The sequence below is a fragment of the Leptonotus elevatus genome, chromosome 16, assembly GCF_054856555.1.
Source record: "Leptonotus elevatus isolate MCC_2025b chromosome 16, RoL_Lele_1.0, whole genome shotgun sequence".
Lineage (NCBI taxonomy): Eukaryota > Metazoa > Chordata > Actinopteri > Syngnathiformes > Syngnathidae > Leptonotus > Leptonotus elevatus.
Genome location: NC_141254.1, coordinates 11,868,415 through 11,892,212, shown reverse-complemented (window position 1 = coordinate 11,892,212; position 23,798 = coordinate 11,868,415). Strand labels below are relative to the sequence as shown.

Here is a 23,798-nt window from a genome sequence, read left to right as displayed (position 1 = left end):
TTGGTGCCACTGGCTGACGCAGAAATTTTGTCTTTTTTTGTTTTGTTTTTTAAACATCTATCGAGTCATATGCTGCCTTCACTGACAGTCTAATATAATAGGTCTTCCAATAACTTACGCCCTTTCGGTGTACTTGAACGCCTCGTAGTGTTAACAGCTTGTTTTTCCATTTAGCTTTCGCCAGGTGTTGCAGTCTGAAATCATTCTTCGCCCATTTGATTATTTTGACAAATTCAGCTTTTTGGAAAATGTTGTGTTGCCTTCAGCGACCCTCCTAAATCATTATTTTCTTAATTCAAAATGTCTAGTGTCCCACAAGATTTTGTCCGTTTGTTTTTGCATATGTGGTTAAGTAGTTGCCTTTAGTGACAGTCTGAAATTGGAGCTTTCCAAATTACCTGCACTCTTGCAGGCAAATAAACACTTCATTATGTTTTGGCTGGTTTGTTTATTCATTTTAGCTGCCTATTCCCTTCAGGGTCGGTCTGAAATCTGAGCTTTATGCATCTAATCACGTTGACAAAGCTGTTTTGAGGATGGTGTCATCACATCTACACTCTTACTATGCATCTGAACGCCTCACAATGTTTTCCTACATTCATCTGTCGTCAGGTAGTAGCCTTCACGGACAGTCTGAAATCATAGTTTTACTCACACAACTGAGCGCCTCGACGGAGCGGCTGAGAGTATGATGATATGGCCCACACTGTTGCGCGTACCTAAACGCCTCATCGCCCCCTCCCCACCAGACGCGCCCGTGGTCGCTTGAGAACCGCGTGAACTTCCTCCTTCTGTCCACAAGAACACGAGACGCACACTTCTCACAACACCAACCCCCCCGACCCACCCCATCTTCTTATTGTTGTTGTTGACTCTTGGGCAGGTTCCCGGCAGTCACGTGACACACTTAGCATCTTTTCTTTCTTGGGGAGTCAGCACTTATGAAACAGGAAACTCGTTTGATTGACAGACGGTACTCCCGGATGAACCGCGGGCGGGGGGTAACACGTAGACAGGCGGGATTCGAGAGGCATGTTCTGGGTCATGTGTGATGAATCAGGGCGGTGGCTACTTTGCAGGCGGGCGCGCTAGGAGAGAAGGAGGTGGCGTTAACTTTTTTTTCCGTAAATAAATCCAAAGCGAGATGGCTTGTCTTCTTCTGCCCACTTGAACTAACAAACATTAATCACTCGCCATGAAGAGCTACCCGGAGACCGTCGCATTCCTGGGGCAGTTCGGACGCTTCCAGCAGGTCGTTTTCGTCCTGCTGTGCATCAGCGTCGTGCCCAACGGCTTCGGCGCCTTTATGCTCGTCTTCCTGGCCGACACGCCGACGCATCACTGCCGGGTGCCCGATGTCAATCTGACAGAGGACTGGCGTAATGCTGTCATCCCGGTGCGGGTGAGTACAGTAGCGTAACTGGGTCCCGGAACAAGTCTCCCTAAATTAAGTCACCGATGCCTCCATCTTTTAAAAGTCATCTAAGCGCCCAAAACAAATGGCTGATTGTGCGCCGAATGCACTGAAACAGTGTGACATTTGTCAATAAACAATCAAAACTGAGTATCGCGGCACTTTCGAGTGGAAAATACGTAAATGCAAGGTTTTTCTAACGAGGTTTGGCAGAGGGTTACGCGTGTATGCTGCGTCAACAGAACAAAAAGTGGCAAGAGTGTCGTTAAACTCACAGTCCAGTCAGGTCGAGCGAGTTAATGCAAATTAAATAAGTTTGAATTTGTTTTAGACTTTTAACGATACGTGGTCTCTACAGCGCCCTCTGCTTGAAAGCGTGCACAAAAAAACGAGTTTAACAAGACACATGGCATTCATTTCCGTCTTTTGATATGCAAGAGAACCTAAAAAAAAACACACACAGCTGAAAACCATTTGCATGTTCCATTTTGTACTGCAGCAATAGGATCCAATGCAAGGGTAAAAAGGCTCAGTATTTTTTCAAACGAGCAAATTTCTCTACTACAGGTATATTTTGACTTGTGTGTAATATTTGGGGCCTCTTACGAGACTAAATAACAAACAAAATAGAAATGCAGTAATAATGACATATTCTTAAATGAATCAAAGGTGAGCTTAAAAGCAACCATGTTTCTCTCAAGTGAGTAATGCATTTTTTAATCACCAATCCACCAGGATGAATGCGTTTACTATCCACATTTATTCAAACGCGCAGGTGGTGAACGGCAAAGAGGTGCGCAGCAGCTGCACCAGGTACCGCCTGGACGTGGTCCAGAACCTGTCGGACCAGGGTTACAGTCCGGACCAGGACGTTAACCTCACCTCCCTGGAGGAGGAGATGTGCAAGGACGGCTGGATCTACAGCAAGGACGTCTACCAGTCCACCATCGTCACCGAGGTGATTGCGTGTGTCGCCGGTCTACAAGCAATGACCAAATTTAAATTGGTCGAACCCTAACCCTTTCAAACTGACAAAGCAGGATTGTGTCCTTCTGGCAGTGACAATCTACTCCTTATAGACATGTCAACCAAATTTCATGTGCCTAAAGGAAACTGACTTGAGAGATGTTTTTGTTTTTTTATTCATCAAATGAACCCAAAATAGCCTCTTCAAACCAAAATGGCAGACTTCCTGTGTGTTTTTAGGCATGGCTTCTTCAGACTTTTTTTTTGTATGGGTCTTCTCAAGATTGACTTTTTTCTCCAATGCTAACACAGGACGCAAACATATAACGCAAGCATACAATCCTAACATAACAAGTGACTAAGCAAAGTATGATTAAACGTCCATTGCTGTATTTGTCTCTGATGCTAACAGGAAGCTAACATACAATATGATGCTAACTTATGAGGCTTGCATATGACACAAAGAAGAAAAATAATCTGTTCTAAATTGCTCATTTACGACAGAAAGATGTGACGTGAAAGCAACATTTGTTATCAGATGCTATAATTTAGGAAGCTAACGTATGACGCTAACTTGAGACGCTAACAAATACGGCGCTGACCATCTTTCAGTTCGACCTGGTGTGCAACGACCAATGGAAGAAGCCGTTCACCACCACTCTTTTCTTCGTGGGCATCCTGTGCGGGTCCTTCTTTGCGGGGCAGCTCTCAGACAAGTACTACAAGAAGTTCCGATTTATTTGGTGTTGCACATTATGAGAAATAATGTGTGTCCTCAACAGATTAGGAAGGAAGCCCATCCTTTTTGCCACTTTGGCTCTTCAGACCATATTTAGCTTCATTCAGGTCTTCTCCGTGTCCTGGTCCATGTTTACCGTGCTGCTGGTCATCAATGGCCTGGGACAGATGTCCAACTACATGGCGGCGTTAGTACTGGGTATGTATTGCAAACATCTCACATTCACACGTAAGGATCTGTAAACAAAAAAAAAATGATGTCGTGTGTAATCAACATTGATTCGACTGTTCTCAACATCGAGAACAAAAATTGAAGCCGTTCATCGTTGTGCATGCAGGCGCAGAGATTCTGACGGGCAACGCGCGTCTGCTGTACTCCTCGCTGGGAACCTGCTTCGGTTTCGCTCTCGGTTACATGATCCTGCCCGTGTGCGCGTACTTCCTGAGGGATTGGAAGTCTCTCATGCTGGCCTTGTCCCTGCCCTGCCTGGTCTTGTTCCCCTTCTGGTGGTCGGTTCTTCACCTTCTGATAAGAGTTGAGATTCCACCGGGTCAGGTCAGGCCAGGCTGACGATGGCTTTGGTGACCCGTAGGTTCATCCCAGAGTCTCCTCGCTGGCTCCTTTGCCAGGGACGAGTGGAAGAGGCCGAGGCCATTGTGAGGAAGGCGGCCAGGATGAATAAAGTGAAAGCACCCGAAGTCATCTTTGAAGACGACTTAATCGTGAGTGACCATTGTGGTAGAGACTTTACAAATCAAAAGCAGAATTTTTGATTATTTTGCAAGAAAAAAAAAGACCCATCCATCCATTTTCTATGCCGCTTATCCTTTTAAGGAAAGTGACGAAACTAGTTCCTGCTTTAAATTACAAATTGATAATAATACATGACATTTACGTTCAAAATATAAATAGAATATCACAAATATAACCCAGAATTGCATAGCAAGAACAGAATTATTAGACTTTTTGAATAATGTCTTGAGTTTTTTGTAATGTGATGATAATGTTGATTGGTGCGGTTTTGTGTAGGTGAGCAAGCCCAAAGAGTCGGAGCCCAAAGAACCGCACAGCATCCTGGACCTGGTGGGCAATGTGGAAATCGGATTCATGACGATGATTCTATGCTATGTGGCGTGAGTACACCATCTAACACAGTTTTTAGTGTAAAGTCTAATTGATGATAGATTGGTTAATTTGATAGATGCCAGATGGATGATTCATATATTTTTTAAATAAAATCCCAGAAATGTATTCAATTAAACAAACGGCAATATCCTCGCTTGTAACTCCCCAAATTTATTTGCGCTTCTAATCAGAAAACTTGATTTAATTTGATTGTTTTTATTTTTCTTCTTCTTTAACTAAAAATTCCAATTAATTTTAGAACATGAAATAATATACTTTTTAAATGTAAAGTATATCAAAAAATATATATTAGTAAAAAAAAAATTGATAAGCCCTAAAAAAAAGTTTTTATCAAACAATCTTAATATTCATTTTTATAATAAATATATTATTTTATTTTTATCCCCATAACATATTCATATTCACACATTCACCTTTTGTTATTTAGTTTATTTTATCCACATTTTTTATCATCCTAAAAATATACAACATGAAAAAATAAATACATTGTTTCCTCTTCTTTTTTTATTTAATCCCAAATAAATGTTTTTCTTTTCATTTATTCATTTATTTATTTTTTCGATGTTTGCAAATAACTCATTTGCTCCCCAAAACGTATAAAAACGTTCTATTTTAAATGTTGCCATGGTCCCCAAAATTTATTTATACGTTTTTTATGCTTTGATGCAGCCTCTGAACTGAAGAGAACGCTTAAAGCAATGGTAGTTATTACAAAAGCGGCCGGCAGGTGGCAGCAGAGTATAAGACATCAACCAGGGCCAAAAAGGTTCTTTTTCCCAGTGTTTTAAACAGATTTGTGAATAATGATGAGACTTAGCTATATTCTAATACTAATTGCTGCAAAATGGAAACAGACAGAAATATACTTTTTTTCCTGATGAAAGAAGAGACTCTAATCTTTCTTTTGGTAGGTTCCATGTTTTTATAGCAATAGAACACAATATTCGGTGGGCCTTGCAAAATCGGTCAAACAGCCGGGAGCGAAGGGGGTTGCTTCACTGAAAATTGCTGTGAATGAATACGTTTAAAAATACAGAGGAATTTTTTTTGGGGGGGGGGGCTGCAACATTTATCACAATTAGCCATTGCCAGTTTTGTCACAAACATAAATCATCCTCATCTCAATGGAAAACAACAGCCTTAATGACAGAACATTAAAAAAAATAAAAATTCAAAAGGGCGTTCACCTGCAAAGATGTCAACAACACTTGACACAAATACAGAGGCTTCGTGTGACCTACTGTCTAAGATCACAGCGCTTGCAGTATGTCTCCTCGTTCACCTCAAAGCACACAGCCAACGGGACAGACTGGTTTGTGCGGTACATTAACTGCTGTGAAAATGCCTTACGGTTACACATACTGTAAAAACAAAATAGGTGGACAGCAAACATCACAATCACATTCAGGACAAGACAAAAATACGGCTTTCCACCACTAATTTGAACAATTTGTAATCTGAAACACTTTGTAATCTGAAACACACCTCAACTGACATGTCACTTAACACACAGCGGCTCAATTAACAGCTAGCCAACTACACGTACATCCTCATTCTCTCACTACCACGTTACTCAACAGCGCAAATTCAAGATCACAGAGACCACTGTGTAGAATGTGAGGATGGTGAACCAAAAATAATACCTGCAATAAATATTTGGTTGCTACTTCACAAATGTCGTCTATTGCAGGGATGGAATGTAACATCCCCACTGAGTGCTCTTTGTTGTCACAAACACATTCAGGACTCAAATGGACCGCTAACACCGGACGTCAATCAGTGGTCTTTGCTGCATTGATCATTGGCGGTTAGCCAGCATAGCCTACAAAGAGAATGTGGTAGTCTCCACCCTAAGTGCTCCTTGTTGTCACAAAAACCAGGAAGTAGCAAGCTACTAAAATAAAATCAAGACCAATGAGACCTAGAAACACAAGCGGCTAGCAAGACGACGGCTAGCTAGCTAAGCTAACCTAATAATCCTCACTGGGTGCTCCCCTTCTACCAGGTTCACCATGTCGGCGGGTTACTACGGCATCTCTTTCAACACGACGCAGTTCCACGCCAGCGCGTACGTCAGCTGCTTCATCTCGGGGGCCGTGGAGTTGCCGGCGTATGTGTCCAGCTGGCTTGCTCTGCGCTATGTGTCGCGCCGGAAGTCCGTCATCAGTTCGCTGGCACTGGCCGCCGTGGCACTCTACTTCATACAGTTGGTGCCTGAAGGTGAAAGGGAGTTGTTATTACTCGCAAGGCTAAACCTCAAACCCCTTAAATACTGGCCTAACCCTAACCCCTTAAGCCCCAATCCTAACTACAACCCTTTAAACCCAAACCACGATAACCATAGTAACCCTTAAACCCATGACCTAGCCTAGGGGTCAGCAACCAGTATTGTCAATAGAGCCATTTTAGCCCAAATAAATAAAAAAAATCCGTCTGGAGCCGCTAAACATTTGAACATTGTGATGAAGGAAACTGTGTTGTAAGTGTTAGTCGAATAAACTGAGGGCCCAAGAACTATTTAGAGCTGCACCATAACAGAAAAATATATAAAATGCTATATTTTGATATGCATTTTTATTTTGTCATCTGTTTTGTTTTATTTATTTGTGTGTGTGTAATTTTTCATACTTTGTTTTTCATAAATTTTTAAACCAAAACTGTCAAATTTCGGACATTTTTGGCAATTTTATGGACATGCGAATTTTCTGCCTCTCCTCTTCCCTTTTTGACATTTTACGATTTTTGTTGTTGCCTTTTTATGCTAGCAATTTTTCTAAAAAAAAATGTACTAATTTGTGTACATTTTAAGGTAATTTTCTGGATTTCTTTTGTTTTTAGACATTTTGTAGTTACTTTTGAAATGTTTTCTTCTCTGTCTTTTTAAAAATAACATTTCTGACTTTTTTTGGGCAATTTGAAGTACATTTTATGGTAATCTTAGGGGTTTCTTCCTTTGTTTTTGGACATTTTATGGTTACTTTTTTTGAACGTTTTTTTCTGCCTTTAAAAAAAACCCTCATTTTTTTAAATTACATTTTTTGACATTCATGGATATTTTATAGTAATTTTCCGTTTTGGACATTTTATAGTAATTTTCCGTTTTGGACATTTTATGGTCACTTTTTGGACATTTTTAATTAATTTTTAAAACTTTTCTATCTACCTTTTAAATTCTGACATTTTTTTATATTGAATTATTATATTTTTAAATCTAAATTAATTAATTTGAAGCATATTTTTTTTTTTTTAAATATGTTAAAAAAACATTCATTTTTACAATTTTTTTTTAGATAACCACAGGGAGCCACACGTGGATCCAGAGCCGCAGGTTGCAAACACCTGACCTTGCGTAACAGCACACATGTGTTAGCTACAGCCAACAATGACCCACCCAGAAAGTTCAAATACCAATGACTGACTTTACTGTTCCGACAGATTACTCGGGTATTTCGCTTACTCTGGAGATGGTGGGAAAATACGCCATCACCACCGGCTTCGGCCTGATGTTTGCCTACACCACCGAGCTGTACCCGACGGCGCTGCGAAACACCGCGACCGGGATCTGCAACACGGTTGCGCGGCTGGGAAGCTGCATTACGCCATACCTGCTGGAGCTCAGTGAGTGACAGCCAGTTTGATTTAGTCTCATGAATTTTCAGTTACGAGGACACTCGCAGGAAAAAAGATAAGAAGCCACACCCAAAAAGACAAGAGGTCAGCCATTTTGACTTGAAGCCGCCATTTTAGGCTAATTTAAGCCATTTCGAGGCGGCCTTTTGTGCAGTCCTTCAAAGACAAACTACTACGAATTACTACACACACACACATGTAAAAGTTGTTTACTGATGTCAGCTGTCTTTTGTTGTTAAAATAGGGTCCTACTCTCCATTCCTGCCTTACATCATTCTTGGCAGTCTGGCTGTTTTGGCTGCCTTCGCCACCGTCCTCCTACCAGAGAGTCTCGGGCGACCGCTGCCTGACTCTATACAACAGATGCAGAAGAGAGAGCGGTACGCTAAGTGATCCGCATACGCAGCAAGCAAATAAATGACAATTTAGATGCACATGTGAAATAAAGCAGGCACATTTTAAGACTATTAAAGGCCACTTTGGTCTAATTGAATTGACTAAATATGTCCATTAGGAGTGGGGCGCTTTACTTGACATTTTGTGATAAACGCTAAATAGTGATAACATCACAGTAAATCCTGGAGATCGTTTAAATTTGACTCCACGGTCTCCCTACATTAGCAGGCATTGGAGAGAAAAACAATTTTGCTTTGTCTATTGTCTACTGGCATACGAGTTTCTGATTGGGGCAGAAAAACTGCTGTCGGGGGTTTTTTTTTCTTTTAAATTTTTCACAGGGCTTTTGAGTGTGTTTTGTACTGAATTTTATAAACCATTAGGGCTGAAACTAATGATTTTTGTTTTTAAATAATTGACAATTCTGTCTATTATTTTGTTGATGAATCAGTTTTTTTTCCTAAAATGTTTTTAATTTCCATCCATTATTTCTAAATCAGGACATTATTTCAAATTAAAAGTGCAGAAAACGCACAAACATAAATTAATAATTAATTTACTGGTTTGGTCTGTGACGTGTGTTGAAAAAAGATAATCTGCAGTCTGTTTTCATGGAGGACTACATAAATCTGAGAATACTGTTTAGAGGACAATTCTAAATGAAACAAGGTATCCAAACGATCTATAAGTTGTCAATTAATCAATGGCGCCTCTAAAAGCCATCATTTTTCAGGATCCTATAGAACAGGGGTGGCCAAGTTCGGTCCTCGAGAGCCACTATCCAGCCTGTTTTCCATGTTTCTCTCCCCTAACACACCTGATTCATGATCAGGATCGTTATCAGGCTTCTGCAAAGCGTGCTGATGAGCTGATCATTAAATTCAGCTGTGCTGAAAGAGGGGAGACATGGAAAACAGGCAAGGATAGGGGCTCTCGAGGACCGAACTTGGCCACCCCTGCTATAGAAGATATAAACAACTGTTTAATTAACAATTGTTCTCCCCTTTCCCAGCATCAAGTGTCCATGCATCTCAAAGGCAGAGACCCCCGTCGCTGTGGTTCTTTTGGAAAATCCCAAATCCTAAACAAAAAATATTTTAAAAGTACTGTGTGGAATCAATTATAATTGTTTACAGGGCTGATGATATCGGAAAAAATATTGAATTTTATATTCCATTTTCCTGATATTTTACTTGGAATTAAATCATATCAGGGTGTGTTGTTTTTTTTAGTGTAATTTCTGAATTAAAGTGCTGTTTACACGTACTGACACTTGTGAGGACAACATTTCACTGTGAGTGAGGCCTGGCCTCACCCTGCTACGCGCACAACATTTGTTGATGTTGTAATATTTTTGTTAGTGTTATGTTACTATATGTATAGTAATGTTGGGTGGGTCTTGTGTTGTTTTTTACCTTTCTGAACATATATCTGTTTATATGTTTGAATGTTATTTTCCCAAACCAACCCATTTCAAAACATCTCTAAACCAAAATGTTTTGATTTAGCTCAGGTGCTGACAGCCTCAAAAGCAAAATACAATCATTGTATGATATATATATACTGTGCAAACCAGCAATATACACTCAGGGCCCCGATTCCACTAATGAGTTGAATGGCGCTAACCGTTAAAAATGGAGCAAAAACATTATGCGGTGTCATGATGTAAACTAGCCACACATATCTGATTTCATCTTTCTCTTCCTAATTCCTATTGTTCTGCCATGTGTGGTAAATCAGCTGCAAACTGCACTCAGCTGTAAAATTTTGTGGCTGTGTTTGTGCTGGTCTATAATCAGAGCAATATCCTTTGTGAATAGGACAGTAAGATGCCGGAGCAAACCGGGTGCAAATGAAGAGCAATTCATGGCACTCTCAGCGGACGTAGTTCATTCTTTGTGGATTTCGGCCCTCGGTGTACTGTACCGTATGTGACTCAGTTGCTTTTGAAGTGACAATAAAGAGAAAGTTTTTTGTTTACCTTGAAATGTGCTGTAGTTATTCCTTTTGTAAAGTCTCCTTTTTTTCCAACTGAAAATACATTTATATGAGAAGTTTAAAATGTATTTTTACCTTATTCACTCCCAGCCATTTTCACAGAAGCAATCCCCTTCACTCCCGGCTGTTTTACTGGATTTTGACTATAAAAACATGGAACCTACCAGAACAAAGATTAAAGTCTCTTCTTTCATCAGGAAAAAAAAGTATATTTCTATCTGTTTATGTTTTGCAGCAATTAGCATTAGAACATAGCTAAGTTTCATCATTATTCACAAATCTATTTAGAATTGTGAGTATGAGGTTTTTTTCAACATGGCCCTGGTTGATATCTTTTGCTCTGCTGTCACCTGTTGGCCGTTTGTGTAACAACTACCATTTCTTCAACCGTTCTCTGCAGTTGAGAGGCTACCTCAAAACCTTGTTTCTGTATGCTCTAGCATAAAAAAAAACATATAAATGCGTCTTTGGACACTTAAAACATTTAAAATAGAACGTATTCATACGTTTTGGGGAGCAAATGAGTTTAAGAGGGGAAAACAGACTCTTGGGAGAATAAAATCTTACTTTTCTACATAAAGCTTGTATTATTTCAAGAATAAAACATTGACATTTTTTGGGGGGGATATTTCGAGAACATAGTCGCCGACACTCTAGTAGAGCAAAAAAAAGAAAGAAAAGAAAAAAAGCAATCATTTTAATGCTCTTGCATGTGGGCTAGGAGAGTCACAGTCGCTGGCCAAAACTCCACGTCCAGATGCTCACGTGCAGACTTGACTCGAATACTACAGTCTCTACAGTAATTAAGTACATATTATAATTTTTTTTTTTTTTTATCAAAACACGTAACAAAAAAAACCTATAGGGTATTGTGTAACGGATTAACTCATTTCAATTGGAAAGTCTATTTGGGAAGAAACACTGACCCCCATCGGTCGTCGGTGGAACAACAGCGTGGACTTCCCAGCATGCTTTGCCGCGCCCGCCGACCCTGCACGCGCAGCTAACCTGCTCAGAAGCTAGGCTAGCTAGCCGCTTAGCTACGAGCGGCGGACATGTTGTGCCAACCTTCGCTGGGATAAACGTCTTGGGCAGCAGGTGCGAACGGGGGGGACGTCGCTGCGGGGTGGCCGCTGGACCGCCATGGACGCCGTCAATGCCTTCAACCAGGAGGTAAGGCCGTCTTCCTGTTCCCGGCGTACTTTGGAGGCGTTCGGAGGTCCGGCGGAGGAGCAGTCTTTGGGCCGACGTGAGGGCCTCGCTTGTGGCCGTCGAGAAGCCTGCACATTTATAAACACTTGTTAGCATTCATCATTTGACAAATGTATACATTTTGACACGTCTTTTTTATTCCAATCGATAGAATTGTGTTTAGCGTGCTAACACTGGGCCCGATTTGTAACCTTGCATCACAACGCGTTAGCTCGCATGACCAAACATTCTACTCATATTCACTTTATGATTGTGATGGTGAGATGTAAGTGAATATTACGAGTCATGTGTGATGTTATGAGCAGGAGATGTTGCTACAGAAGACTTATTAACCATAGTTGTTCGTGTAGCACGAACACAAGCTTGCCGTCCACCACCTTTGTTGTCACGTCAACCAGCTCGAGAGTGTAGAAAGGCGGAGGCGGAGCTTTCGCGTCACAAGCCGTGGAAACGCTTGCCCCTTGAGCGCTGCTCACCGGGCAAATATTGTCTTGGTATAAACCGGCATTTGTTCACTGATTCCTGTCTGTTTCTTCAAACAGCCGATCCATCTTCACACATTTAGATAATTAAATGCATGGCGATCGAGTGTCTGTGGTGGCGACAATTGCTTTCAACACAAAGGGGCAAAGCTGTCGACTTAAGAGTATCAAACTTAACACATAGGTCGTAGCCACAACTAAAGTTGATGTCAAAGTGCACTCACAGCTCGCTTGTTTTCTGGGTTTGGTCTTGCGACGTTAGCAATGCGAGCCCGAGGGCAGTTTTCAAACATCGTATCAAAAGGCGGCACACAGAACCTGGTTATAGCCCCTTACACACAAGTTGCATTCCCCCTCTGAAGTTCTTTATGCACTAGTTGTCTGGCGTTTTGCTAGCTTTTTTTCTGGCTCACTGTTCTGAGCATATGAATGAACACATTCCAAGCAGAAAATGTCTTGCCCTTCTGTGATGTGTGTAAGGTGCTGAGTAGGGACCTTGCTGGCTTTTGATTGATGTTGTCTCAGGGGCCTTAGGGGATGCTGAAAAGCCACAAATAGCATTTGCGATTTATCTGGCGAAAGCAGTTGTCGCTGTCCAGGACACAGCACTGACATTTTATCTAATTATCTTAATGCGCTAAGCTGCAGCGGCTACTTGAATGTGTAAGGCAACATCCCACTTTGGTGGTTTCTCAATTAAATGAACAAGCTCACTCTGTATGCCTCTAATGTGCCATTTTATGATTATTTTGTTAGTCAATTAACCAGCCATGTTGATATGTCCTCTGTACAAGTAAGCATTTTGCTTCTGTGTAGTTATTCTCCTTGATGGACTCGAAGCCGCCAATTTCTCGCGCCAAGATGATCTCCATCACCAAGTCAGCCATCAAGGCTATGAAAGTAAGGACTTCGTTTCTGAAGCTATCCAAAAATGTATACATTACGGATAATAAATGTTGAAACACAACATATTTTCTTAGCTCTACAAGCACGTGGTCCAGATTGTGGAGAAGTTCATTAAAAAGGTAAGAGCATAAAACACATTTTATGTAATATATAAATATTACAGCAAACTTTAAATAATGCTAATTATTATAATAATAATAATGGTAAATGTTTTTTTTTTAATGTGCAGTGTAAGTCTGAGTACAAGGTGGCGGGCCTGTATGTGGTGGACTCCATCGTCCGCCAGTCACGCCACCAGTTTGGCGCCGACAAGGACGTGTTCGGACCCCGCTTCACCAAAAACATTGTGGCCACCTTCGAGAACCTCTGCCTCTGCCCTCTGGAGGACAGAGTAAGACCAACAACAACAACACAAAAACCTTTTTTCCCCCTCCCCATAGTAAATAATCGAAATAAGAATAATTAATTTATTTTGTGCTAGAAGAGGAGAAGCGGCAGTAAAACAGGCCAAAAAGCAGACCTCTTACAGTTGCAAAATAACATATTGATTATTATCTAAGTCGCAACACACGAGTTCCTGTGTTGCATTTACAGAGCAAGCTGGTCCGTGTGCTGAACCTGTGGCAGAAAAACGGCGTGTTCAAGAGCAACGTCATTCAGCCCCTCCTGGACATGGCCGCCGGCGCCAGCAGCGGCGCCGCACCTTACGCCGAAGATCCGGGTGATTGTCTTGCGCACGTAACCGTCCTTTTAGCTCAGAGCTAATCACGAGGATTACGATGATGTTTTTCCCGGCAGCGCCCTCCCCACCGACCCCGACCAAAGACCACGTGGTGAACTCTGCCCCGGTGCCCTGTGCTCCGCTGCAAAAGCAGGACCCCTTCACCGCCGTGGCGCAGCTCTTCCAGTCCACACAGGGTCAGCAGGTGAGTGCGGATGTTTCACTTTGAAAATCTGGATTGTTTACATACTGGTTCATCTCAAGAAATTGAAATATGCAAAACAAAATTTATTTCAATAGCTCCAGCAGATGCTTCAGAACTTCCAGCAGCAGCCCGTCCAAGCAGAACCCGCCCCTCAGCCCCCACCCGCCCCCGAGCCGGACACCCCCAGCGTCGCCCCCGTTTTTGGCAACGCCTTCCCGCATCCCCCCCAGTCCGCGCAGCAGAAGGCGGCATTTGACAGGGTGAGTTTCACGCTTCATGGCCGTGACTGTACCCAACAACAGGTGCTAACATGTTAAAAATTAAACTGCCCTCCGCCGTAGACGTTGCTGGATCGTTTTGACTACGATGACGAGCCAGAAGCTGCAGAGGACGCCAAGGATGACGTCTCACAGACCACCTTGTAAGGCCTCAATTGGTTGAACTATTGATTTACATGCTAAGAAGCATGTTTGTCTGATGATGATGTCATCATTGTTGTCATGGCGACAGTATGCAGCAGCCTCCAGCCTTCCAGACGGCCATGATGAACATGACTCGGGGCCTCTCACAGCAGGTATATTCTGCGCTTTGATTTCTAACGTTTTTTTAATATATTTTTTGCAGCAACAACCGTGAATTATTGATGCCCTCTGCTGTTTACTTTGGAGTTGGGCTGGGCGATATGGCCCAAAAATGAAATCTTGATTTATTTATTAATTTTTTCGGTCATTCAGGATTTTAATCTATTAAACCCAACAAACATTTCTTTAAAGGTGTCTTTTATTCAAAAATAATTCCTGTGCAAAATGTTCATACAACAGTAATGTATACTGATTCTAAATTAGTTTTAACATAAACTTAACATTCATAGTTAGTAAAATTACAACTCACAATAATTCTGGAAGTAACCGAACATAAAACCAACATCTTTTCATAATCCAGAAGGCAAAATTCGATTTCACGATTTAGCAAATTTTTAACGATTCGATTTTCAAAATGACGATTAATCAAATTAATTCTATTTATTGCCCAGCCCTACTTCCAAGTGTTAATCATTTCAAAATGGCCCCACAAAAAAAAAAGCAATTTTCTGTTTGGATTTCTGCCGTGACGGAATGCTGTTTGTCATCTTTAGGGTCCTCTCCCTCCTAACGGCCAGCTCCCGGCTTATGGTCTGATGCCAGGACAAGGCTTCCAAGGGATGGCGCCTCAGATGGGACAACTTGCACCGGGCCAGGCCTTCCCCGCTTCCGTGGGACATCCAGGCTTCGCCGGAGTTTTTCCTCCTCCTCACTCGGCTCAGCAACAGCAGGTGCCGCTGAGGACCAGCAACAACCTTCTGAGGATATGAGAAGCGTTAGCAGCCAAACAAAAGCATGTGTTTTTGGTACCTTTTTATTAGGATTCAACTGTTGATGCGGACCGGTCCTCCATGAGGGACGGCAGACATGGTCAAATGTCACGTTCAGGCTCCAGGTAAGCCAGTGGAGAATTATGGGAAATGATGACAGAGGAACATGCAACAAGCTGAAATTTGAATGTAAAAAAACAACTGCCGTTTTCTAATAGTAATTAGGTTGCCTGTCAGTCTTTAGAATTGTAAATGTTCGTAAACCATTTTAATTTAATCTGATCATCCAGGTCCCCGAAAAGGAGGCGATCGCGGTCCAATTCCCGCACACGCCGCTCCCGTCACCGGCGTTCCCGCTCGCGCTCCCGCGACCGACGCCACCATTCCCCGCGCTCTCGCTCGCAGGAGCGCCGGGAAAGGGAACGCGAGCGCGAGCGGCGACAAAAAGGTCTCCCGCCGCTCAAGAACGAGACGCTGAGCAGTTAGTACCAAACCCTTTGTGTTTACGCTCCCATTTTTTTTTTGTGTGCGAGGTGGACTTGATTGTTTGCTCTTCAGTCTGCAGTACGACTTTATGGGTGGGCCAGCTGGACAAGAGAACCCAGCAGCAGGATGTGGCGAGCTTGCTAGAGGAGTTCGGACAGATCGAGTCCATCAACGTGAGTCGAAAAAAGAAACCTTAACTCTTTTCCTGCCGTCAGCCATTAACTCGTAAACGTATAAATACCTTCTATTTTAAATGTTTTAAGTGTCCCAATGGCGTATTTATACTTTTTTTTAATACTAGATCATACAGAAGGCTTATATGCAGCCTCTCAACTGCAAAGAACGATTGAAGAAATGGAAGTTATTATACAAACGGCCAGCAGGTGGCAGCAGAGCAAAAGCGATCAACCAGGGCAATGTTGAAAAAAAGCTATTTTACTCACATTTCTAAATAGATTTGTGAATAATGATGAAATTTAGCTATATTCTAATGCTAATTGCTGCAAAACGGAAATGGATAGAAATATAAAAATTTTCCTGATGAAAGAAGAAACTAATCTTTCTTTTGGTAGGTTCCATGTTTTTACAGCAATATAACACAATATTCTGTGGACCTTGCCAAATCAGTCAAAATCCAGTCAAACAGCCGGGAGTGAAAGGGATTGCTTCTGTGAATGGAAATCCCAACAAGTACCGCCATCAACATTAACCTTCAATGGGCAGCGCAAAATCTTTGGCAGCTCTGGTTTCATGAATGAGCTGAAAAAATAAAAAAACTCCCTCTAACTATGGCCAGCAGAAGGCAGCATTGTATCTCTTTTCAATGGGGTCCCATGGATCAAAGCAATTGAAATGACATGACAATATGGCGGATCTTAGGAAATACAACATTTTCCAGGCACTCTTGAGGTTGTGTATTTGGATAACAGGCAGGAAAAGACTTTGTGCTTCAAAGGTGCCATGAATGGTGGAAACGTCAATGTCGTGTGTTTTGTGTAGATGATCCCTCCGCGGGGCTGCGCCTACATCGTCATGATCCACCGGCAGGACGCCTTCAGGGCCCTGCAGAAGCTCAGTCGAGGCTCCTTCAAAGTCAACCAAAAAGCCATCAAGGTGGAAAAACACGCTGGAGTGTCTTTTACACTTGAAAGGCCTCTTCAAACCAAAATGGCATCTTTACTTCAGAACCAGAACATTAGGGGGTCCATTCTATTTGAACTGTACATTTTAAGACAGGAGCATTATTTATTTTCTATCGACAGATCGCGTGGGCTCTGAACAAAGGCATCAAGGCTGATTTGAAGCAGTTCTGGGATGTGGAGCTGGGCGTCACCTATGTTCCCTGGGCCAAAGTCAGGGAGGAGCAACTGGAAGAGCTCAAGGAAGGAGGAATCCTGGATGGGGACACTTTAGCGCCAGGTAGCATACAAACGTCACACACTTCTTGCTTTTAACACGTGTTAATGAATCTTACTTGCGTGTCTCTGCCAGAGTGGCGGACTGTGAGGAAAGCTCTGGAGAACCCGCAGCAGCTCACCCACAACGGCGGATCCGAGACGCAGCAGCCCGAGGACGCCCACGTGTTGGCTCCTCCTCAGGTTCCTCCGATGCTCGGCATGAGCTCGGTGCCGCCACCCGGCTTCCCCGCCAACATGAGCATGCCGCCGCCTTCGTTCCCACCTGGCATGCCCCCGCCATTGTTCATGAGACCAGGCTTCAACCCCATGCAGATGCCTCCAGGTATTGCCTCAAGCAGTCTCACGGGCTCTAATTTGATGATAATAATAAAAATTCAAGCCAGGAGCACCAATGAATGAGGATTCAACGTTAGTTATGAGGATGGTAATTATGGGATTGTATCACAAGTCATTATGTACTCCACCCACATGTTGTGAAGAAAACTAAAATGATTTGTAATTTTCAATCAGTCATGCGTCTAATATACAACATTCAAATTTGGTAGCAGTAGGATACAATCAACACAAGTTGCCCTAAAATGGGCGCTATAAGCCAAAATGGCAGACTTTCTGTCTAGTTTCGGAATTTCAAACAAAATGGTAGGTAGTTATGTCACAATCGAATATTTTTAGAATTGATAAATCTATTGATTATTTAATTGATTAATTGACTAATTTGATTAATATAAAATTTGCATTACATTTTTATCATCAATAAAAAAGCATTTTTTTCCTGATTACTATTTATTAACCAGTAGTTGGTGGTTATTTCGTACTTTGTATTCGTATAGTGATATAAAAAAAGGGGGGGGGGGGTTGATGTTATGTTAATGTTACTGGTTCAGTCATTGTTTTCCAAAGTAAAATAGATGTTTGCAAATGTCTTATTTTGATTAACACAGAAGATAATCAGTCTTTTCTCATGAAGGACTACAGAAATCAGCGAACAATTACGGTACTGTTGATATGCTGACATCAGTGGATTTGGGCCATTTTAAATAAAAAAATGGCTCCAAACAATTGCTCGATTTATTAAAATAGTTGTCGATTTAATTTGATAATCGATTACGTGTCGATTATTTTTGACAGCTCTAATGGTAGGCTAATAACTCAACCTCTCACCCAGGTTTCCCCCCACCAGGGGCCATGCCTCTCTCCATGCCGCCGCCACCGCCCACCCAAGGTGAAGACATCAGCAGGAAACTCGAGGAGGTCCCGGACACACCCAACTTCTTCAACAACCAAATGGGAGCCATGTGTTAGTTACTCGTTCCTCTCTTATTTTAGGATGTTAACCACTTTTAGGCTGCCATCGTAGTTTGTGTCGTGTGTGAGGTGTAGCCACTATTTTTGTCCACTTGGGGTCACCAGCATCATATTCTACTGTAAGATTTGTGACTTTGAGCGTGTATGGTTTTAAAATAATTGACTTATTCCATTTGTTTGATTAATCGTCGTAGCCCTGAATCCATCCTGAAATTATGAAACTCCCTGATTTGTTCCATCAGTTCCCATGGAAAGCTTACAACCTGAAAAGCGACTAGGATTTTTTAACCCTAGTAACATACAGTTTAAATGTGTTTTTGTCTGCAGGTAACCAGGTAGGCGTCCCCCCAGGTGGCAGCATCCAACCCCCGACAAGTGGTCTACTGGGGGCCCGGCCCGGGTTGATCCCACTGCAGCGCCCGCCGGGCCCTCCTCTGCTGCACGCTCAGCGCTTCCCGCCGCCCGGTCCGCCTCAAATGGTTCCCAGGGGATCCCACCCGCCCCTGATGCGCCACGACGCCCCTCCGCCGAAAGGAGCCTTCGGGATGCCCCACAGCATGAGACCATCCTTCCCGCCTCAAGGCCCGCCTCCTCAAAGGCCACCCCCTCAAGGGCCGCTTCCTCAAGGTTCGACCCCGCCAGGTCCCCCATTGCCTCCTTTCATCAGACCCGGAGCCTCACGTGCAGTCGAGGACGAGGACACACGCCCTTTTCGGGGCGATCGCCCGGGATTTAGGGAGCGGGAGCCAGAGAGAGAGCGAAGTTTCAGCGGCGCGGCGAGGCGCCCGTTTGGCGGCGACCACTTGGACGCGAGGGATAGACTGGACGGGGGCGGACGGGACAGAGACAGACGGGACTGGCAGGACCGGCGTGACCGAGAGAACGGCAGCAGGGAGGCCCAGGAGAAAGGGAAAGATAGCGAAAGGCCCAAGCGGCGTGAGAGGGCCTCCCGGTGGGACCGCGATGACCGCTTGGCTGAGCTGGAGAAAATGGACTCGTTCCGGACGGAAACAGCCCAATCGCCCCAAAAGACTGCCGAGTCTTCGAAGGTGCTGCCGTCCTCCGTCGAAGCCAAACAGGCGGCGTCGTAGTGTGCACAATGTCTCCCTCTAGCTGCAACTACATGAACTGTGACTTGAGCGCCTAATGAACATGTTGCATAATTCCCCTTCTTGTACATTGTGTGAATGCAGCATGGCCATTTTACTTGTGCTCCTTTCATCTTTTACTTATTTAATCAGGCTTGTAGATTTTCTTTAACTTTGGTTTGCGGCCACTCCAACCCAAGCAACATTAAGTTTTTGTTTTTTTTAATTGTGGGCTGCAACTAATGATTATTTTAATAATCGATTAATTGGCCGTTTTTTCTCTCTCTAGTAATTAATCAGATCAAAACGTGAATTTCCATCACTTCTTCAACAGGATATGATTTCAAATTTATAGTGCAGAAAATGTGCAAACAGATATTATGATTCTTTTTCTGATTTGGTTCATAAAATGTCAGAAAACAAGCGAAAACTGTAAATTAGGACAAAATGTCTTCAATTTTTTTTCTTTTTGGAATATATTTTTCGATTTGTTGACAAATTGCCACACACTTGTGGTTAATGTTTACCTTTTTGAAGCTGGATAATCTTGGTCGAATATTTTTCAAATGTAAAACACAATTTTAAGATAAAATGTCTTCTGCTGGCCTACCTTTTTTAATTCATTTTTTTTTTGTGTGATAAGGAGCTAAAGGGGGGTAGGGGCATAGGAGTGTTAAAGTAAAACAATATGCAAAATTTTAAGTTTCACAAATTATTCGTATTTCGATTGCACGACAAAATTTATCTTCTGAACTATCCTAACGATGCCTGAGACACTCCAAACTAAGCATCACTCATTTTCACGTTATTCCAAAATAGGATGTTGCTGTTGTGTTTTCCCTCACACTTCCTTTCTGTTTTTTGTTTATGTTTTGCATCGACAAACTACTGTAACATCCATAACTTCTTTCCCCTTACTTGAATCATTTGAATCCCGAAGGAAACCAGTCAAACAACAGCTCGGGCTCTCCACTGTAAATATGCTTTCACTGTCATGACTAGCCCACAGTTATTATGATGATGCTACTTGTTTGTCAACCAAGAGCACAGCTTTTGAAGGACCCAGAAGGAATTGCAATGTTTTCTTTAAGCTCTTCAATTGTGTGAACACTTTTGTTAACCCTACAAAAAGACATGGATGTAAAATGTTCAACATTTCAGCCACAAAAATTTGTTTTTAATAAACTATTTTTGTACCAAATTGGGCATTTGTGTCAAGATGTGTTGTAAAAACGAATTCGTTTTTCATTCATTCATTTGAATTATGGTCTAGCTTTTTTATTTTTATTTTTTTAGCTTCAAGTTTAAGTTAATCATTTAGTTGTCATTTTTGGCGAATGTTTAAATGAGTTTCTGTTTGTGACACCTAATTATAATATACCTGTATATATATTTTTATCTTTATTAAACTTTTTGAATCAGTGTGGGCACAATTAAGATATGAGGAAATACAAATAAAACTGACAACGTTATAAAATACACATTAAAAATAAAGTATATCTCTGGCTCATAATTCCCTAAAACTGAAGAATGGTTGTCTATTTATTTATTTATTTTTTTGCGTTGTTTTGGCTGAGGATAACAGTATTTTATTTAGTAAGCTGACTCACTAACTACACAAAATGCACGATTTGTAAATATGCGTACACATAGAATTGAGCAAACGATTAAAAAACGTAATTTTGCTATCTTTTCAAACACCTGATTATTCACGTTCCGTCACCAGCTTCCGGGTAGCGCTTACATAGCCACAAATTCGGCCAATCAGACCTAGGGGTTTTGGCGGTAGACTGCCTCTGATTGGCTGCTTAGAGTACGCCCAATTGAGAGCCGCTGGTAGACTAGAAAGCTTGGTTGTCTCAGTCAGTCACTTGCCGACTCCCCTCCTCTGCAACCACTCTGAGACGTGAATGCTTCAAACTGCAAACAAAATGGTGCTTAAAGCTGTTTGTGTGCTGAAAGGAGCCGGCGAAACCACCGGGACGGTGTATTTCGAGCAGGAGGTAATTCATGTCACAGTTAAATGAAAATAAATGCGCATTTTGCCGTCTTTAATTTAAGGACGCGGTGCTACTTTGCGCCGGAGCTAGTTAGCTAAGTTCTCAATTTTAACGTCACTTTGTTATTTTTCCACTAACATTATTTTGCTACTTAAATGGTTACATAGCGAACAATTTCTGTCTGATAAAGTCAAAAGCTTCTTCCTTAAACCCACTGCTCATTGATTCAATGTTTACTCGACGCTAGCTTGCGAAAAAAAAGTACGTCATTTCCCTACACGTGCAATTTATTTTCCAGTCAAACGCTTTAAAGTGAATGGTTGGTCATTATTGCAATGTCTGTAGTATGTTAAATAACGAAAGTTTACCAAATATGTTGCGTCATAACCTTTGCACGCCGAGCCCTAAGGAGTAATGATTGACAGGAATCTCCTCGCCTGTTGCGTCGTCGGTCGTTTTATTTGCGTATTTGCTTAATAATGACATATTACCCCCCAAAAATGATAATTTGTCTCATGCTGTGTCAATAAGAACGTTTTAAGGTGTGCCACGCTGAGTAAAAGTGCTGAGTCACGGCCAGATATTATCAATCGAACTGCCTTGTTTACAGGCTATCACAGCGAATGGTGAGATGATCGATACAAAAGTCGATCATATTAATTCGATGATGTAGATCTACCGGGATAAGATTGGTACAGTACTTTTTTTGTGTAAGCACACCCTAAAAAAAACTAGGACTAAACATCAGAATTCACCACCGTTTAAATGCTCCTCACTTGGAGGTTTTTGTTTGCTGGGGTGAGTTGTCATCTGGTCTTGACAGGTTTTGTATTTGTGCTGTTCTTGACCTGTCAGAGTGAGTCCACCCCTGTGAAGCTGACGGGACAAATCCAAGGCCTCACGCCAGGCGAGCATGGCTTCCACGTCCACGCCTTTGGAGACAACACGAATGGTTTGTGATAATGGACAATGGCGCATGTGGTCCTAATGGGGAAACATCACATGAGGACATGGCTTGTTTTTCTTGGACAGGGTGTGTCAGTGCTGGCCCTCACTTCAACCCGCATGGCAAGAGTCACGCCGGTCCGACTGATGCAGACAGGTATGTCTTGCTCACAGTGGTGGGAAAGTAAAGTTGGTGCTAATACTTTTTTGTAGCTGAGCATTTATTTTTCGGACAACTTTATGTTCACGACCTATATTTTTTTTACAGTGGGTAGTCATGTCTGGAATAATTACACTCTGCGATATGGCCCAAAAATAAAATCTCTTTTTTTTTTCTCCCAGTCATTCAGGACTATTACGATTTTAATCTAATAAACCCAACAAACCTTTATTTAAAAGTTTCATTTATTCAACAACAATTCCTGTGCAAAATGTTCTGACAACAATAAAGTATAATGATTCTAAATCAGTTTTAACAAACTTAACATTCATATTTTGCGCTTAAATGCCATATTTAAGTAGTTGGTAGCTATTGTAAACATGTCTTGTAAACCACCCATCTAGCATTCTGCCACTTGAGCAAAATGATAACTCCGAAAAACATTTAATAATCCAGAAGACAGAATTCGATTTCCTGATATATATATATATATATATTTTTTTTTTGCAAATTTCCAACAATTACATTTTTAAAATGACGATGTATCGAATTAATTTGATTTGTTGCCCAGCCCTTACTACACCATCTGCCGATTGCCTTGTCAATCAGTGGTTCACTGAGTTTTTGACTTGAAAATGCTTGAACAGGCATGTCGGTGATCTGGGCAACGTGACAGCGGGTGCCGATAAGGTGGCCAAAATCAACATCACAGACAGCGTCATCTCCCTCACCGGCCAATACTCAATCATTGGTAGAACCATGGTGGTACGTCATTTTACCGTCTTTGCTCTTCCACAGAACTTGAGTTTGCAGTAAATGTCCTGCGTTTCAGATCCACGAGAAGGCTGACGACTTGGGCAAAGCCGGCAACGACGAGAGTTTAAAGACTGGCAACGCTGGCGGCCGTCTGGCTTGCGGCGTCATCGGTATCACCCAGTAAAAAAATGCCACGGTGGAAGCTTAAAGACCAACTCGGCTACTTGGTGTGATTGTTTTTTTGTTTTTTTTTGAGCCAGCGTTTATGCTATTCTTAAAGCACTTGTTTGTCTGCTTGGACCGTCAAAAGACGTGACTTTGTGCACAAGTTGTAAACTGACAGACAACAAATATTCAATAAAGAGTTCATCTTCATGCTGTTTGTTTTTGTGAGGTTACAGACTAGTTTTGTCTTTAAGACAAACATGAACACCTTATGTGATTTATTTTTTATTTTATTTTATTTTTTTACTA

General features: G+C 42.0%; 3 protein-coding genes and 1 long non-coding RNA gene across 7 annotated transcripts; 3 read left to right on the top strand and 1 right to left on the bottom strand.

Moving 5' to 3' along the window:
• The first annotated feature begins 907 nt into the window (after positions 1 to 907).
• Positions 908 to 10,279, top strand: LOC147160765 (solute carrier family 22 member 4-like). 4 transcript variants are annotated; one of them, XM_086098124.1, is made up of 12 exons: positions 918 to 1,103; positions 1,202 to 1,402; positions 2,190 to 2,372; positions 2,993 to 3,096; positions 3,163 to 3,317; positions 3,457 to 3,628; positions 3,712 to 3,841; positions 4,149 to 4,252; positions 6,271 to 6,485; positions 7,701 to 7,883; positions 8,140 to 8,275; positions 9,304 to 10,279. In XM_086098124.1, exons 2-12 carry the CDS (start codon positions 1,307 to 1,309, stop codon positions 9,374 to 9,376), a joined length of 1,551 nt encoding a protein of 516 aa, XP_085954250.1. In that variant the 5' UTR covers positions 918 to 1,103; positions 1,202 to 1,306; the 3' UTR covers positions 9,377 to 10,279. The 4 variants fall into 4 exon arrangements, 2 of the variants coding, with proteins under 2 accessions (XP_085954250.1, XP_085954249.1); XR_015097373.1 differs by lacking the exon at positions 9,304 to 10,279 and adding an exon at positions 7,556 to 7,593 and having other exon boundaries at positions 908 to 1,402; XM_086098123.1 differs by having other exon boundaries at positions 919 to 1,402.
• Positions 5,221 to 11,901, bottom strand: LOC147160764 (uncharacterized). Its single transcript, XR_015097374.1, has 3 exons — positions 11,835 to 11,901; positions 11,358 to 11,569; positions 5,221 to 6,479 (listed from the first exon to the last, which is right to left on the bottom strand). It is a non-coding gene; the product is annotated as an uncharacterized LOC147160764 (long non-coding RNA).
• Positions 11,252 to 20,664, top strand: scaf4a (SR-related CTD-associated factor 4a). The gene is made up of 18 exons (XM_086098122.1): positions 11,252 to 11,462; positions 12,800 to 12,883; positions 12,964 to 13,008; positions 13,119 to 13,280; positions 13,484 to 13,610; positions 13,688 to 13,815; positions 13,911 to 14,075; positions 14,157 to 14,236; positions 14,326 to 14,389; positions 14,951 to 15,127; positions 15,218 to 15,291; positions 15,457 to 15,647; positions 15,725 to 15,825; positions 16,652 to 16,765; positions 16,915 to 17,071; positions 17,144 to 17,392; positions 18,236 to 18,367; positions 18,703 to 20,664. The coding sequence occupies exons 1-18, from the start codon at positions 11,433 to 11,435 to the stop codon at positions 19,464 to 19,466; spliced, it is 2,844 nt and encodes a 947-aa protein (XP_085954248.1). The 5' UTR covers positions 11,252 to 11,432; the 3' UTR covers positions 19,467 to 20,664.
• Positions 20,665 to 21,297: 633 nt separating this feature from the next.
• On the top strand, positions 21,298 to 23,699 carry sod1 (superoxide dismutase 1, soluble). Its single transcript, XM_086097871.1, has 5 exons — positions 21,298 to 21,466; positions 22,319 to 22,415; positions 22,496 to 22,565; positions 23,216 to 23,333; positions 23,401 to 23,699. Exons 1-5 carry the CDS (start codon positions 21,374 to 21,376, stop codon positions 23,506 to 23,508), a joined length of 486 nt encoding a protein of 161 aa, XP_085953997.1. The 5' UTR covers positions 21,298 to 21,373; the 3' UTR covers positions 23,509 to 23,699.
• Positions 23,700 to 23,798: the final 99 nt, after the last annotated feature.

Coding starts and splice junctions, on each gene's coding strand:
- sod1 (XM_086097871.1), top strand. CDS start 21,374: ATGCTTCAAACTGCAAACAAAATGGTGCTTAAAGCTGTTTGTGTGCTG. Junction 22,566..23,215: donor GGTCCGACTGATGCAGACAG/GTATGTCTTGCT, acceptor ATGCTTGAACAG/GCATGTCGGTGATCTGGGCA. Junction 23,334..23,400: donor TCATTGGTAGAACCATGGTG/GTACGTCATTTT, acceptor CCTGCGTTTCAG/ATCCACGAGAAGGCTGACGA.
- scaf4a (XM_086098122.1), top strand. CDS start 11,433: ATGGACGCCGTCAATGCCTTCAACCAGGAG. Junction 13,611..13,687: donor ACCTTACGCCGAAGATCCGG/GTGATTGTCTTG, acceptor TTTTCCCGGCAG/CGCCCTCCCCACCGACCCCG. Junction 15,826..16,651: donor GACAGATCGAGTCCATCAAC/GTGAGTCGAAAA, acceptor TGTTTTGTGTAG/ATGATCCCTCCGCGGGGCTG.
- LOC147160765 (XM_086098123.1), top strand. CDS start 1,196: ATGAAGAGCTACCCGGAGACCGTCGCATTCCTGGGGCAGTTCGGACGC. Junction 3,842..4,148: donor TCTTTGAAGACGACTTAATC/GTGAGTGACCAT, acceptor GGTTTTGTGTAG/GTGAGCAAGCCCAAAGAGTC. Junction 4,253..6,270: donor ATGATTCTATGCTATGTGGC/GTGAGTACACCA, acceptor CCCTTCTACCAG/GTTCACCATGTCGGCGGGTT.